Below are 14,253 nucleotides of genomic sequence, written 5' to 3'. Positions count from 1 at the left end.
TAGCCATGGATGTATAAGAAATATTATAGACTTCTTTGAATTCAGATGCTGCGGTTTATTTCGTCCTGTTATTGTGGATTGGACACGGCAATATACAATAGAATATGACCAAACCTCTGGAACTGGCTACCAGCTGGTTTAACTCCCACTTCCAATCTGTGAGCATATCAGATCTGAGTGGTGCCTGGAAGTTTGTTTCTTTTGAATCCACGTCACTTGAACAGTAGCATGTTATGAATAGAGCTAACAGTGCATCTAATGGTACCTTCTTTGCATCTGTTTTATTAACAGACATTTTAAAAAGGACAGAATAAACTGCCAATCCTGACAATGAGGAAGAAGAAGGGAATTTTAACTGTTCTTACTACAGGAATAACTCAGAAAGACATATTCACACAATTATATTTTAGTTTCACAATGAAGCATGAATTGTTAAAAAATACAAACAGAATAAAGTCATGCTGTGCTGAAGATTCAATATTTATTTCATAATTTGAACAATTTCATTTGAAGTTAAATTTTATGAAGCTAACAGATCTTGAGATCATTGTATTATATTTACTGCAATGGAATTTTATATAGATTTGCTGTAGTATTATGTGCATTGAAAAATGTACATTAAATACTGTAATGAATTATGTAGTTTTGTTGGGTCTACCATAAATTGTGAAGTTGAGGATGTTCATCACAAAACTCTTACCTAAATGTAACGGCAATTATTATCAGTTGTTAGGGCTGATTTCTTTCTGATACAATAAATTACTTATAATAAATCTTATATGAAATTGTATATCCTGGCAGAAAAAACCAAGATAGAGGAAATCAACTTTTCTGCCTAATACAAAACACCACTTAAGTGCATGATGATACTTTCTAAAATTAGACTACAAAATAAAATATGATCTGCAAAAATTGAAGAAAAATGTAATATATGCTTTTAGTACAACTTTGTTTCATAAGTAATGTGAGACATTGTGCATGATATATTCTACTGTCATTAGAGAATTGGTAAATAAAATGTTATATGGGAGCCAAAAAAAAAAATCAAAGGTTAAATTCTTAGTAATTAGGATATGATAGTTATTATATTGGATGCAGTTCCAAGAAATATAGCTAGATTAAAATAATGTTTAAAAAGATAAAATAAATTTAAGCTAAATTTATTTCTTTGTAGCACATGTAAGTTAACAATGATATTACAGGTGTCATGAGTTATATGGTATGTTGGTAAGTGGAAAAATAACTAAACTTAGTTTCAAATTATGAAATTTGAAAGGCAAGGAGTGGTGTAAAGTCACATTCCAGAAGCATTTTTTATTGAATGTGATGCACTGATTTTCAGTTATAGCATTTTTATATATTCCTTGTGAATTTTTCACTGCTTCCTTAAATATTGTTTACAGAGAGACTTGAAATATGTTTAGGTTCTCTTTAAGTGCTGTAGCAGTATAGTGGTTCAAGAATCCTGTGAGGAAGATCTAGGAAAGGGATCTTTAATACAGAAGTAGAGACCAGTGTAAAGAATGTGTATCTGTATATAAATAATTTATCAACTAGTTTTTTGTAAGTGTGTGTGTATGTACATGTGTATATGTTAGTATATTTAAAAGCTGCTCATTTCATTTTATTCAACAAAAAATGTAGGATAATATCTAATGGGCTTTTTAGTAATGATCAATATTGCTATTAATAGGCATTATACCCTGCAATTTCACTGCATGATTGATGCTTGGCAAAACTAGCATTTCCTGTAATATTGAGATTACAGGTATTAAAGCAATCCAGTGGTATTCCCACCCCTTGCCTTAGAAAGAGGAGCAGTGAAACTGTAAATAGTTGATGTTCAGTATTTGCAAGTATGCTTCCCCCCCTCCCCCGCCCCCTTCAAGGTGTTTCTTTGATTGCCAGGTGTCCATAGTTTGCAAGTACCAGATATCAAGATTTACAGAAAGGCAACCTTAGTATAATTTGGATATTTTAATATTGGGAAACTTCAACTAATCTATAATACACTATGGTTGAGGTTATGAAAATGAAGTTATGTGCAGGGAAGTAAAAGGCCTATGCCAGTTTGAAAGATACATTTTAGAAAAATTCTAAGAATTTACTGTTCTTGCATCATTCCTTCTAACTTTTAATGTTAAAGCTGAAAAGATTAGCCAGCACTTCGTTTCATATTTTAATACCACAATCTTGAGCAGGTTTGAGAAGCCCTATTTATTTTCTTCTTTAATAATCATATTTTCTCCTTTAATAATCATGTTTAGAATCTTAATACCCTTGATTCTGCTTTGGGAAAAATGTATTTTCACATTCTCCTTTAATAATCATGTTTAGAATCTTAATACCCTTGATTCTGCTTTGGGAAAAATGTATTTTCACATAAACAATTGCTTTTGAAAGGCCTCAGAAGATCAATATATTTGTAGCTCTTCTGCTATATCTAAAAATATATACCATATAGAGTCCTTGTCCAAATAATTGTGTCCTTCATATAGTAAAAAGTAAATCTTACTTAAGTGGGGGAAAAGTATAAATTTTGTTTTTGTACTCTGCATAATTGTCAGAGAAAAAGTAGTGGAAGATAAAGGTTCAATATTTGAGGCACCTAGAATTATTCTGTTGCCAGAAATTTTGAAATACATAGTCTGGGAAAAGGGGAAAATATATAGAATATTTTTTCTGCTTGTTGAATGTATTGCAGCACACTAGAGCACCCTAAGGCCTCTGTGAACCCAATTAAAAAGATTAGAAGTTTGACATTCATTGATATACTAAGGATTAACATGTGACCTAGAAAAATGATACATATATTATGCAGTTTTAAGTTTTCCAGTGCACAACCCCCCCTGATTTTCTTTTCAACAATTAACATGCATTAAAAGAGCATCACTGTTTTAAATTGAGTATTTTGTTTTTCTAATTTATTTATAACTGTGCCAAGTATTATTTTATTGTTATGACTGATGTATTTACATTGTGAACAAAATCTGTAAAAGGTTTAATAAAATAGTTCTCCTTCCATGAAGTTGTCATTTTTGTAAGTTATTAATCAAATAAGCATTTGTCTCCTAGATAATATTGCTTGTCTTAGCTTTTGCCCTTGTTTTGCTTACTCTGATTATTTTGCTCCAGTGGCCAAATTCTGGAGATCTCTTTTTAGTTAGAGATGGAGTCTGATTGAACCCAAATTAGGAGGTACTTGTTTCTCCTCAGTAGTCAGGTTTCTGTCAGCTTGACAAATGGCCTGAGCTCTTTGAATGTTTCCTGATTACCGTATATTTTGGAGTATAAGACACAGTTTTTTCCCTCAAAAAAAGAGGCTGAAAATCTAGGTGCGTCTTATACACTGAATATAGCATTTTTTGCCTCCCAAAACTCCACCCCCTTCACCAAAATGGCCGTGCATAGCTTTTGAAGGCTTTCAGAGAGCTCCTGGGGGCTGGGAAAGGCAGAAATGAGCAAAAAGCGGCCCTTTTTGCCCCACTCCCACTCCCCAGCAGCACTCTACAAGCTTCCTAAAGGCTATCCATGCCCTTTTTTTGACAAAAAATTGGCCCGTTTTCTGCTCATTTTTGCCTCCCCCCCCCCAGGAGCACTCTACAAGCCTCCTAAGGGCTATTCATGCCCTTTTTTTGAAGAAAAAAAAAAGGCCCATTTTCGCGAATTTTTTTTTTTTAAATTTCCTCTTCAAAATCTTGCTGTGTCTTATGCTCTGGTGTGTCTTACACTCCGAAAAACACGGTAAGTAGAAAGAATGTATTTATTTTGTTAATGTTTTTAGCAAATAGGCAAGAAAGAGAATGAAAAATAATTCAAGTGCTGATGGGCAAGAAAATTATTTATACAGATTATCCTGCAATTCTACCTTTTAACTTCTCATCACCTCCCTGCCCTGGTCTTGAGATTGGAGAAAAAGCAGGAAGGATTTAATAGCAATTAATGTTATTCTATGCATATCTATCAAAAGAGAGAAAACTCACCCCATACTTGCTTTGGTAAACCATCCTCATAGATGTCACTCATGACATTAGCCACAGAGGACTGATAAATAATGCATATGTATGCCTTCACATGGAAAGCAACTTGCTTATTTTACCTATGCTATTACTATGAATGTACTAAGGAGACTACTGTAATTTATTAATTTATGTGTTTATTTTAATTTTTTTGTAAATTTATTTACTACTCATCTCTTCAAATGACTCTGGGTGACTTGCAGCATAATAAACATTAAAATATTGGATATAAAATGATATAAAATTTAATAGTATTTAATTGAGAAAAAAATAAGATCCCTCAATTTTTCAACACTTGAATTTGCCTTAACTATGAAATGCACCTCATTCTACGGTTAGTCTTGAATGTTAACAAATAAATGTTCAAGGTTATTCATTTCATCAAATGGATTGTGATGTTTGCTAGCAGGACCATTTTGTCTGCCCTTGGTCATGTATGTTGTGGTACTTCCCATACAGTTGGAATTTGTGGGAACAAATACCTTAACAAGGAGCAGAAACAGCTGTTTAAGCTTGCAAAATGTCAGCTGTCTGCAAATGATCTGCAATTATGCAAAACTGAATTATACGCAGATTGATTCCTGCAGCATGTATTTACTTTGTAGACAATTGCACACAGGCCAAGAGCTACCGGTATCTAAACCTTCATGCAGTAATAACGTAAACCACGTTGTAGGAATGAGAGGTAAGTTTATGTAAAGACATGTGCAGCAAACTGGCATAACCTCAGTAGCCATTTATCTTTTAGCCTATGATCTCACCGAGCAGAGACAGGCTGTATCAGGGAGTTATGTGAGATTCAACCTTGGTTGGGATAGCCTTCTGGATTCACAAGGGGAAAAAGAGGGAGTAAACCAAAAACAATACTGTTGCTGTCTGTGCTTTATTCTGCTTGTTGAAACTGTATGAAAAAAACAAACTGCGTAAGGCAGACAGACATTTTGGACACAACCTGCCGTGATGGATTTCTGAAACCCACATCTGATGCTGAAACCCGGGACCAAAGAAACCCTTCGGGGGAGCAACAGCCAATATACTTACCTCCCATCTGGAACAGACCCCAAGGCATGCCAATTGTCCTACGGGACCCCTTAGAGGTAAATATGGGTTGCAATCTGTCTCATCAGCAGCAAAAACATGTTCAAGAACTTAGATTCTTGTTACAGAAGTCAGAAATAAGCTAGTTGATGTGATAGGAAAACGTTTTTGGTACCCCCAACGGGGAACGCTTAATTTACATGACTGGGAAAAAATAGGGCAAACTTTACATCTTGAACCCAGAGCCCCAGTAGAGATCTTGAAACTATGGTTTCAGTGCCGTCATGCAGTGGAAAAATTTGGCTCTAAAGTTTTGGCAGAACAATTGACCACAGAGCCTCCACCTGATTGTGAGCAAATAAAAATTCTTCCCCCAAAATCATCATTAATTGGTCTTTAAGCTCCTCACGGAGAGGTTAATTCTGCTTCTCCACAGTTAGAGAAACAATTAGCAAAAGGGGGGGGGGAGAAGATATATTTTCTGTCTGTCCACCTAAATTGATTCCACAAAATCATGAAGTAATTGGCTTAAAGGATTGCTTTTCTTCTTCTTTGCCCCGCTTTTCAGGAAAAGTTTGACTGTACTGCTGGTCAGGAAAAATCCGTCTTCTCTGTGCCTGCCGCTTCCCTCCCCCACTTCTTCAGGAATAGTCTGTGCCGGTTTATGGCAAGCCTCAGTAGCCCTTCTGTAATATCAGGCAAAAGGCTACTGAACCGTATCATGATTTTGTTAACAGATTGCAGGATGCTTTAAGACAAATAGATAATTCTGAGGCTCAGATGGAGTTGTTGAGGTTTTTAGTAAAGGAGAATGCTACTTTTGAATGTCGGAGGGCAATTGGTCTTGGGAATGATCCCGATTTGGCAGATATGATAACTAATTTGGAATTTCGAAATCCAGGGACAGCTATGTTTGAAGCCTCCAGCAGCCCTTTTCTCCAAGGGTCAAAGTTAAAAGCAAAATGTCCAAAGTTATTTCGTTGGTTGATTTATACATTTACTTAGTCCTTTTTTAAATTCAGATTTATGTTGCAGAATTGAATCTTTCGTAAGCGTTATCCACCGGCTTTGTTAAATCATTATATGGATGATATTTTAATTGGAGCCCAAAGATACAACCTAATTGGCTTTCAGAAATAAAAAAATGATTTAAGTGTTTGTGAATTGCAGATTGCTCCAGAAAAAGTACAACTTCATGAAATGTTACAATCTTTTTTTGCTCCAGTTTTTCTTTGTTTAAAGTAAACGAAAGTATTTTGCTAATTAATTTATGGCAGTTGCTGAGGACCTTTACTTGGGTTTGTCTGTATTTTTATTTAATTTTTGACCAAAGGAAAACAGTCCGGCAATTTCATTGCGACGTTTTTTCTTTTTTGCATCCCTTGCCACAGTTGAAAAGATTAATGAGATTTTGAGCATTCCATTTGTGAATCTCATAAATTGTCAGCTAACTCTTTTGATGTCTTTCAAGACAAAAAGACTCTGTTTCAAAATGTTTTGCCATTTTTTTAGGTAGTTGTTGAATTAATAACCTTGGGTTTGTCGTAGAAATTGGACTGACTTAATTAATATTATTTTTCCTATTCCAAAATTTGATTTTCAATTTTATTTTTAGAATAACTTATCTCTTTAGTGTGCTTTAACTGACTACGTGGGCTGTATTTCATATAATTTGCCTAAAGATCTTCGGCTTGCGTGTTTAATGACTTTTCTTTTCCTATTTGTCTATTGCTTTCATTTCTCTGCTTTCGCAAGACTGTTTTTCCAGATGGAGGGTGAACGAGAGGAGCGATTGCTTACAAGGCCTCTTATGAAAGTTTCCTACCCTGCAATACAGTTGTTCTCTGCAACACTTAAAATTGTTTGTTGCTATTTTAGCTTTCTAAATCTTCTGTCAACAGCTTTTTAATTAAATTTCTGACTTTTATTATGTGTGTTAACTTATTTTTGATTTTCCAGGTGCTTACATCCCACCCAGGATTGATTCTAATCTTATGGCTTTGTTTTTTACTTTGCAGCAATTATTGTAAGACTAAAAGCATTTATATTTTGTTTCTCACATACGCAATCATTTGTTTTTTCCAGGACCTTTTTCTTAAAGCAACAGGTATGCAACTCAGATGCAGCTGTTCATGTTTTATCTACTTTCTTTTCAGATCTATTCTTTAATCATCTTTTTTTTTTCATCAGAATGTCAGAGGGTTGGCACAAGTTTGCCATATTCCACTTGACCAGGCCAAGCGGATTGTTTCATTTTGTCTCCAATGTTCTCGGGCACCCCCTCAGGGGACACAGAAGTTAATCCCGTGGTTTGGCCTCTAATCAACTATGGCAAATGGATGTCACCTATGTTCCCTCTCTGGCTCCCTAGAAGTAAATTCATTTATCTATTTTTATTTTGGGGCCTCATCTTAACAAGAAGAAACAACTAATCACGCTATTTCTCATCTTTTCTTAAAAAACTGATAATGGCCTATTTTTCATTGGCCTTTTTGCAATTGTGTACAAATTGGAACATTGTTCTAATTCATGGGCTTCTTTACAATTCCACAGGTCAAGCCGTCGTGGAATGCGCTAATTGGTCCTGTAAGGACTGTCTTCACAAATGAAAAAGGAGGGATCTCAGGTACCCAACAATTTGGCGTACCCCAATTTGGCTAATTTGGTGTGGGTAACACAACAGGTTAAAAAAGTTTGTTTGCCTTCCACTCTAGGGGGACGAGGATATGCTGTGCTTGCTTCTACAGGTCTTTGTGGATTTTAGCATGTGATGTTCGTCCAGCTAAAGATATCGTGGTACCAGTCCCCAAATCCAGTTTTAGAGATGACCAAGGTGACTCTACAGACAGCACAGTGGCCAATACAAGCTTGTCGGACCAGCTGTCCAGTGATGTGAAAAACCTTGACCACCAAAGCGCAAGCAGTGCTGCAACAACGACACATGGAACAAATCCCCAAGAACTTATGCGCTGCCATTTTTACGGTTTTCATTGCCAATTCCTTAATCATCATTTGTTTGTTTAATTGTTTCCCTTTAGCGATAGCTGCTGTTACCTCGCCCAAAAACTCATTTGAACAGAGACTGAAGCAAAAATCTATGGGTGCAGCTAATATCACACACACTGACATCTCTTGCTTATCTGAATTATATATGGAACATTTGCTTTCTACATGCTTGGTTCCTGTTTGTATCCTGCCTGCAGTAATTCACTTTGTTGGTTTGAGTAGATTGCTATTGAATGAAAACTTTAACTATAAGACTATATCTAGTTAGGGGTTGATTGCCTATGATCCTCCCCCTGATGCAATTGCTTTGTATACTCTGATAGTAGCAGTTCTTGAGAATACAACGTGTGCAAAAGAAGTTAATTGTACATCTTCAAGTAAAAAGCCTCACTGTTTTCATATGAGTTCACCTGCTTTGAATTGTACAGCTTTTGAGGAGGTTTCCTTTCACTTTGCTTATGTTTGGCTCCCGCAAGGATGTTTTTTTACATATGGTCAAAAAACGTAATTACATTCCTGCTAATGTTAGTGAAGCACAGTGTTGTCTTAGCCAGTTAATTCTTGCTTTGCTTTTCAAATAGCAACTTCATTCCAGCCGTTCTTAATGTGGAGTCACACTAGACAGCACTTGTAACTCTGAGACCGCTTTGCTTAATAAAGTAGAATATGTAGCATTGGCTGCATTTATAGTGGGTGTGCCAGGGCTGGTTGCTCGCACTTATTTTTTAATATTAACGCTGTTGCATGTAATTTGGCAAAAACAATGCTACTTCTTTAGCTATTTCAGCAATTAACCATGAGCTACGAGTTTTGCGTAAAGCTATTTTGCAAAATCGTGCTGCTATTGATTATTTGCTTCTTCGCCAGCATATGGGTTGTGAAAGTTTTGAAGGGATGTGTTGTTTTAATTTTTCAGATGAATCCAGAACTATCCAGCATCAGCTCAATATTTTACACAATTTGGCCTCTGATTTGAAAATTGATACTTTAGGATCTTGGTGGGAAAGTTTTTGGGCTTGGTTGCTACAGGTCGATTGGGAAATGTTCTACATTATTTAGTCAAAAGAAAATAAGACCCTGTCTTATTTTCGGGGAAACACAGTAGTATTTAATTGACCAGTATGTTTGCTAGAATCAAATCAAATTATACATTTAAGCATATTAATATGTTGAGTGAAATTCTAAAATAATGTAAAATTCCAATTCATTAGAACACAAACCTTTCTTCATTCTTTTATTTTTACCTACTACTTTTCAAGACTGGATTACTGTAACGCACTCTACATGGGGCTGCCCCTGAAGAGCGTTCGAAGACTACAGCTGGTCCAGAATGCAGCCGCGCGAGCGATAATGGGTGTACCTAGATACACCCATGTTACACCTATCCTCCGCGAGCTGCACTGGCTTCCCATTGGTCTCCGGACCCGCTTCAAGGTGCTAGTCATTACTTTTAAAGCCCTACATGGTATTGGACCTGGCTACCTGAGAGACCGCCTCCTGCCATTCACCTCCCAACGACCAATAAGATCGCACAGGTTGGGCCTCCTCCGGGTGCCGTCGACTGGACAATGCCGGCTGGCGGCTGCCCGAGGGAGGGCCTTCTCTGTAGGTGCACCGGCCTTGTGGAACGAGCTACCCGCAGAGATCCGGACCCTTACCACTCTCCCAGCCTTCCGTAAAGCGACCAAGACCTGGCTGTTCTGGCAGGCCTGGGGCTGTTGATTAATATCCAGCCCCACTTGACTGAATGAATGATATATTAATTTTAATAATTGTATTTTTAATTTTTTTAAACTGTTTTTTTGCTGTGAGCCGCCCAGAGTCCCAAGGGAGTGGGCGGCATACAAATCTTGTTATAGTTGAAAAGTTGAAAGTGCTTGCATGATTTACACAATCCACATAGTATAAATATTCAGCAAGTATCACCTTGTCTGGGAATATGGATCCTTAGGTATATCCCTCGGAAAAGTCAAGCACCCTCCATGATTTTGATTACAATCATCTTTCTGTTAGGATATAAATAATTGCTATCAGGAGTTCCACTAAATCAGGCCTGTCAAACTGATGGCCGGTGGACCGGATGCTTCATGCACAAGCCATGCCCACCCCAGCTCCACAAAGGCAAAAAACATCATGATATGTCATGTGACTCAGTCGAATTTGACACCCATGCAATAAATGTAGAACTTCAACATCCAGATTCTCGGTGGCATATGCTGACTCTGTAAACTGCTTAGAGAGAGCTATGAAACAGTATATAAGTCTGTTATTGCTATTGCTACCCAGCCACAAAACCACCACTTCTGGCTTCTAACAGCAAATTTCTTATTTCTATTTTGTGGAGAAAGTCACTCTTATTTCAACTATGAGCCATTTCAACTATGGCCTTAGTTGTGACCATACTCATGTGTTCAGCTGAAGTATCAGAATTGAAGTATCTGAAGTATCAGAATTTGTGCATCAGAAATTCTCTGCTTAAATTTAAAAAATGGGCTGTTAGTAGACCAGTGGTGTTAAACCGGATTATAAGGGCTAGGCAGAGATCCCCACATTTTGGAGTGTGCAAAAACATGCAGATGACATTGCTTCTTTCCTGGTATCACAAGCTGCCCACAACAGCTGACAATCTCTGGGAAACACTTATTTGGTTCAAGGTATTTGCCAATAGGTAAATACCTTATTAGTGTGTAGCAAAACTAGTGTTTACATAAAAGAATGTCATTGGCTAGTGTCACATTCTCTCTGAAGTTTAGGGCTCTGCATTTGTCTCATTTAACTAAAGTCCAGAGGGCAGGCTGGAGCAGTTAGCATTGCTTTTACATTATTTTTCCCACAGTGCTGAGAAGAAAAGCTTTTGCTGAATTTTTAGCAACGAACCATTTTATTTTTCCTAAAATGCTTCTGAGCAATCTGGCATTCTCAGAAAAATACAGAAACAGTTGGAATTTTAGGCAATGTAAAACTCCATTGTCCACCACTGCTTTTGCCTTTGATGCAAAAACATATGCAGGTAGTCCTCAACTTACAATAGTTCATTTAGTGACTGTTCAAAGTTACAAAGTCACTGTAAAAAGTGACATGATCATTTTTCACATTTATGACCATTGCAGCATCCCCATAGTCACATGATCAAAATTCAGCCAGTTGGCAACTGACTCATATTTATGACCATTGCATTGTCCCAGGACCATGTGAACCCCTTTTGCGACCTTCTGACGAACAAAGTCAATGGGGAAACCAAATTCATTTAACAACTGTGTTACTAACTTAACAACTGCAATGATTCACTTAACAACTGTGGCAAGGTAGATTGTAAAATGGGGCAAAACTCACTTAACAAATGTCTCACTTAGCAACATAAATTTTGTGCTCAATTGTCATAAGTTGAGGACTACCTGTAATAGGTTTGAAATCTTTGAAGCTAAGACAAAACTAAAAGATGGAATGCTATTCGGTATTTTCATTCTGTTGGCAAAGTTCTGCATTTTCTTCCCAAATGGTATTTATATAACTACCCAGTTGCTAAGGCTATGCTGGAAACAATGGTTAAATTCAATGTCTGGTCTTTCTTTCATGTGGAAGATATTGCCCTACAGTATTCTCTACGCTTTCAAAACTATATACTTAATATTGATGTTGTTTGCAGTTTGTCAGCAAGACTGAACTATGGTCTCTTCCCTGAAAGTAGATGATTTTATGGAGCAAGTTTGCAACAGAAATATTACGCAGTTTCTTCATATCCAAATTTTCTACATATCTGAGAATTTTGCTGTGAGTGCTAAATCTTAATATTTTTGCATTGTGAAGATTGTCATATATCAAAGTGTCCCAGTGAATTCCTCTTATTAATTCACAGAATCCCCAAGAATGACAGCATTCAGCCCTTGTCATGCCTGACATGTAGAATTGTCACACAAGGAAAGATTACAGAATTTTACCATTCCAGAATAGGAATAATGCTGCTAGGATTTGTATTTTTGTATTTTGTTCTCATCAACCTAAAGTAGCAGTGGATAAAGCTAGGTTTGAATGAATTAGGGTCGTGAAGAATTCAAGCAAGTGAAACACTTTATACATTGAAATATAGTTTTAGCCCCAGAGTGAGATTCGGCATTAAGACTGGATGAAAAGAGGTACAAAATTATGGAACATTTAAAGTACAAACAAAAAGTGTAATAGCTAGTTTTTACAATAAATATGAGCCTAGTTATGGTTTACCATGATTGAATTTCGACTGGTCATTTAATCATTCCAAAGCCATGCATTACTGAAACAAACAGATGGTAAATAGCTTAAAAGTCAATCTCGACATACATGTAATTGTAGGATATTTCACTTTGCATAACATATATTGCCCAGTTCAAATTATGAGTTTATTAATTTGGTGTAATGAACAGGTAGGCATCTCAATTAAACGTTCCTGTGTTTGTATGCTGGCAATTATTTTTAATACAATTTAGATATGTAGGTCTTGAATATGAGTTCATTAACTGTTATTACCATCAGTTAAACATCTGAATCTTTTGCTCCTGGCCAAATCCACACTTGTTGCTCTAAGACATTACAAATTAAGATATTACATTAAGACACTGCAAAATAAGTGTTCCTTAAAAAAAGTAATTGTGAAGATCAGCCAGGCCAGTTTTGAGTAGAATGACACACCCAGTTAGGGGAGACAATGCACTATTCTCTGCTCAGTGATGCACCTAAAGTACAATGTAAGTGTTTCACTATTATGAGCCTAATACAAGGGTGACACTACAGACATTTTTTGCATTCTTCTGTTATTCAAAATATATATCAATGATCAACCTGCTGATCCTGATATATTGTCCTTCATCTATGCTGATGCTTTAGCACTTACTGCTTAGAGAACTAAGGTGGAAAACAAGTTTATTCTAGCTCTTAAGAATATGTCAGAATACTGTAATGATAATAGACTAAAACCTAATCCATCAAAAACTAATGTCTGTGCGTTCCATCTCAAAAACAGGCAGGCTAGACGTAGCCTCTACATTAACTGGGATGGAATGAGTCTGATACATTGTGAGATGCCACGTTACCTTGGCATTACCCTGGATCGAACATCAACCTTTAAAAGACATTGTTGCAATTTAAAGCAAAAGATCTCAACCCTTAATCTCCTCAGAAAGCTGGCTAGCACTACTTGATGTGCCCACCACATTATCGATGAATGGCTGCCCTTGCATTGTGTTACTTGGAAGAGTACACCTGCCCCACAGATGGTCAGGGCATTTAGTGATACATGGCACATTGTTACTGGACATCTGTGCCCCACTCTGCTTGGCAAACTATATATCTTGATGGGAATAGCCATGCCAGGTGTTAGGAGTGTGGCAGAAGATGTGAAATAAGAAAACGTATTACATGATCTGACAATCCATTATTTGGCCAAGTACCCCCTACAAAAGAAATTGAAGTCAAAAAGGAGCTACCGTATTTTTTGGAGTCTAAGACGCACCTTTTTATCTCAAAAGAGGCTGAAAATCTGGGTGCGTCTTATACACAGAATACAGCAATTTTTGCCTCCCGAAACCCCACCCCCTTCACCAAAATGGCTGTGCATAGCCTCTAGGAAGCTTTTAGAGCGCTCCTGAGAGCTGGGAAGGGCAGAAATGAGCAAAAAAACATCCCTTTTTTGTTCAATCCCCCCCCCTGCCCCCAGGATCACTCTATAAGCTTCCTAAAGGCTACCATGCTCTTTTTTAAAATAAAAAATGGGCCTTTTTTGCTCATTCCTCCTCCCCTAGGAGCATTCTGCGAGCTCCCTAAAGGCTATTCATACCTTTTTGGGGAGGGGAAATGGGCCCGTTTTTGAGAAAAACGAGCCATTTTTTGGGAGAGTTGCAGAGTGTAAAACCTTTTTTTTTTTCATTTTCCTCTTCAAAACCTTGCTGCATCTTATATTCCGGTGCGTCTTATAATCTGAAAAATATGGTATTTAGCTTGCATTAAGGAGATTGTTACTACTCCTCAAATAGAACAATTAAAAAATGGAACTCCAAGATAAACGACTTCATAATTGGATAGAACCACTTGAGGAGTTGCCTGGAAGTTTAGAGGAGTGGATGGTTTGAAAATGTTTAAATAGAGCATGGTTTGGCTAGAATTAAAGACCACATGGAAAAATGGGGGTTCTGCCAGAGAACAATGATATTTACTGCGAATG

General features: G+C 36.9%; 1 protein-coding gene across 1 annotated transcript in view; it reads left to right on the top strand.

The window, feature by feature from the left end:
• ZDHHC17 (zDHHC palmitoyltransferase 17) overlaps positions 1-3,024 on the top strand; it is a 65,351-nt gene extending 62,327 nt beyond the window's left edge. The window contains exon 17 of the mRNA XM_087723417.1: positions 4-3,024. Within this exon, the coding sequence (XP_087579543.1) occupies positions 4-142 (139 nt within the window). The 3' untranslated portion in view covers positions 143-3,024. The remainder of the gene's footprint in view (positions 1-3) is intronic.
• The last annotated feature ends 11,229 nt before the right edge of the window (positions 3,025-14,253 follow it).

This window comes from Thamnophis sirtalis, unplaced genomic scaffold, assembly GCF_051295495.1.
Source record: "Thamnophis sirtalis isolate CommonGarterSnake01/CBP01778 unplaced genomic scaffold, rThaSir2_p1.2 scaffold_9, whole genome shotgun sequence".
NCBI classification, from domain to species: domain Eukaryota; kingdom Metazoa; phylum Chordata; class Lepidosauria; order Squamata; family Natricidae; genus Thamnophis; species Thamnophis sirtalis.
The sequence above is the reverse complement of the archived record's forward strand: the minus strand, read 5'-3'. Positions and strand labels throughout refer to the sequence as shown.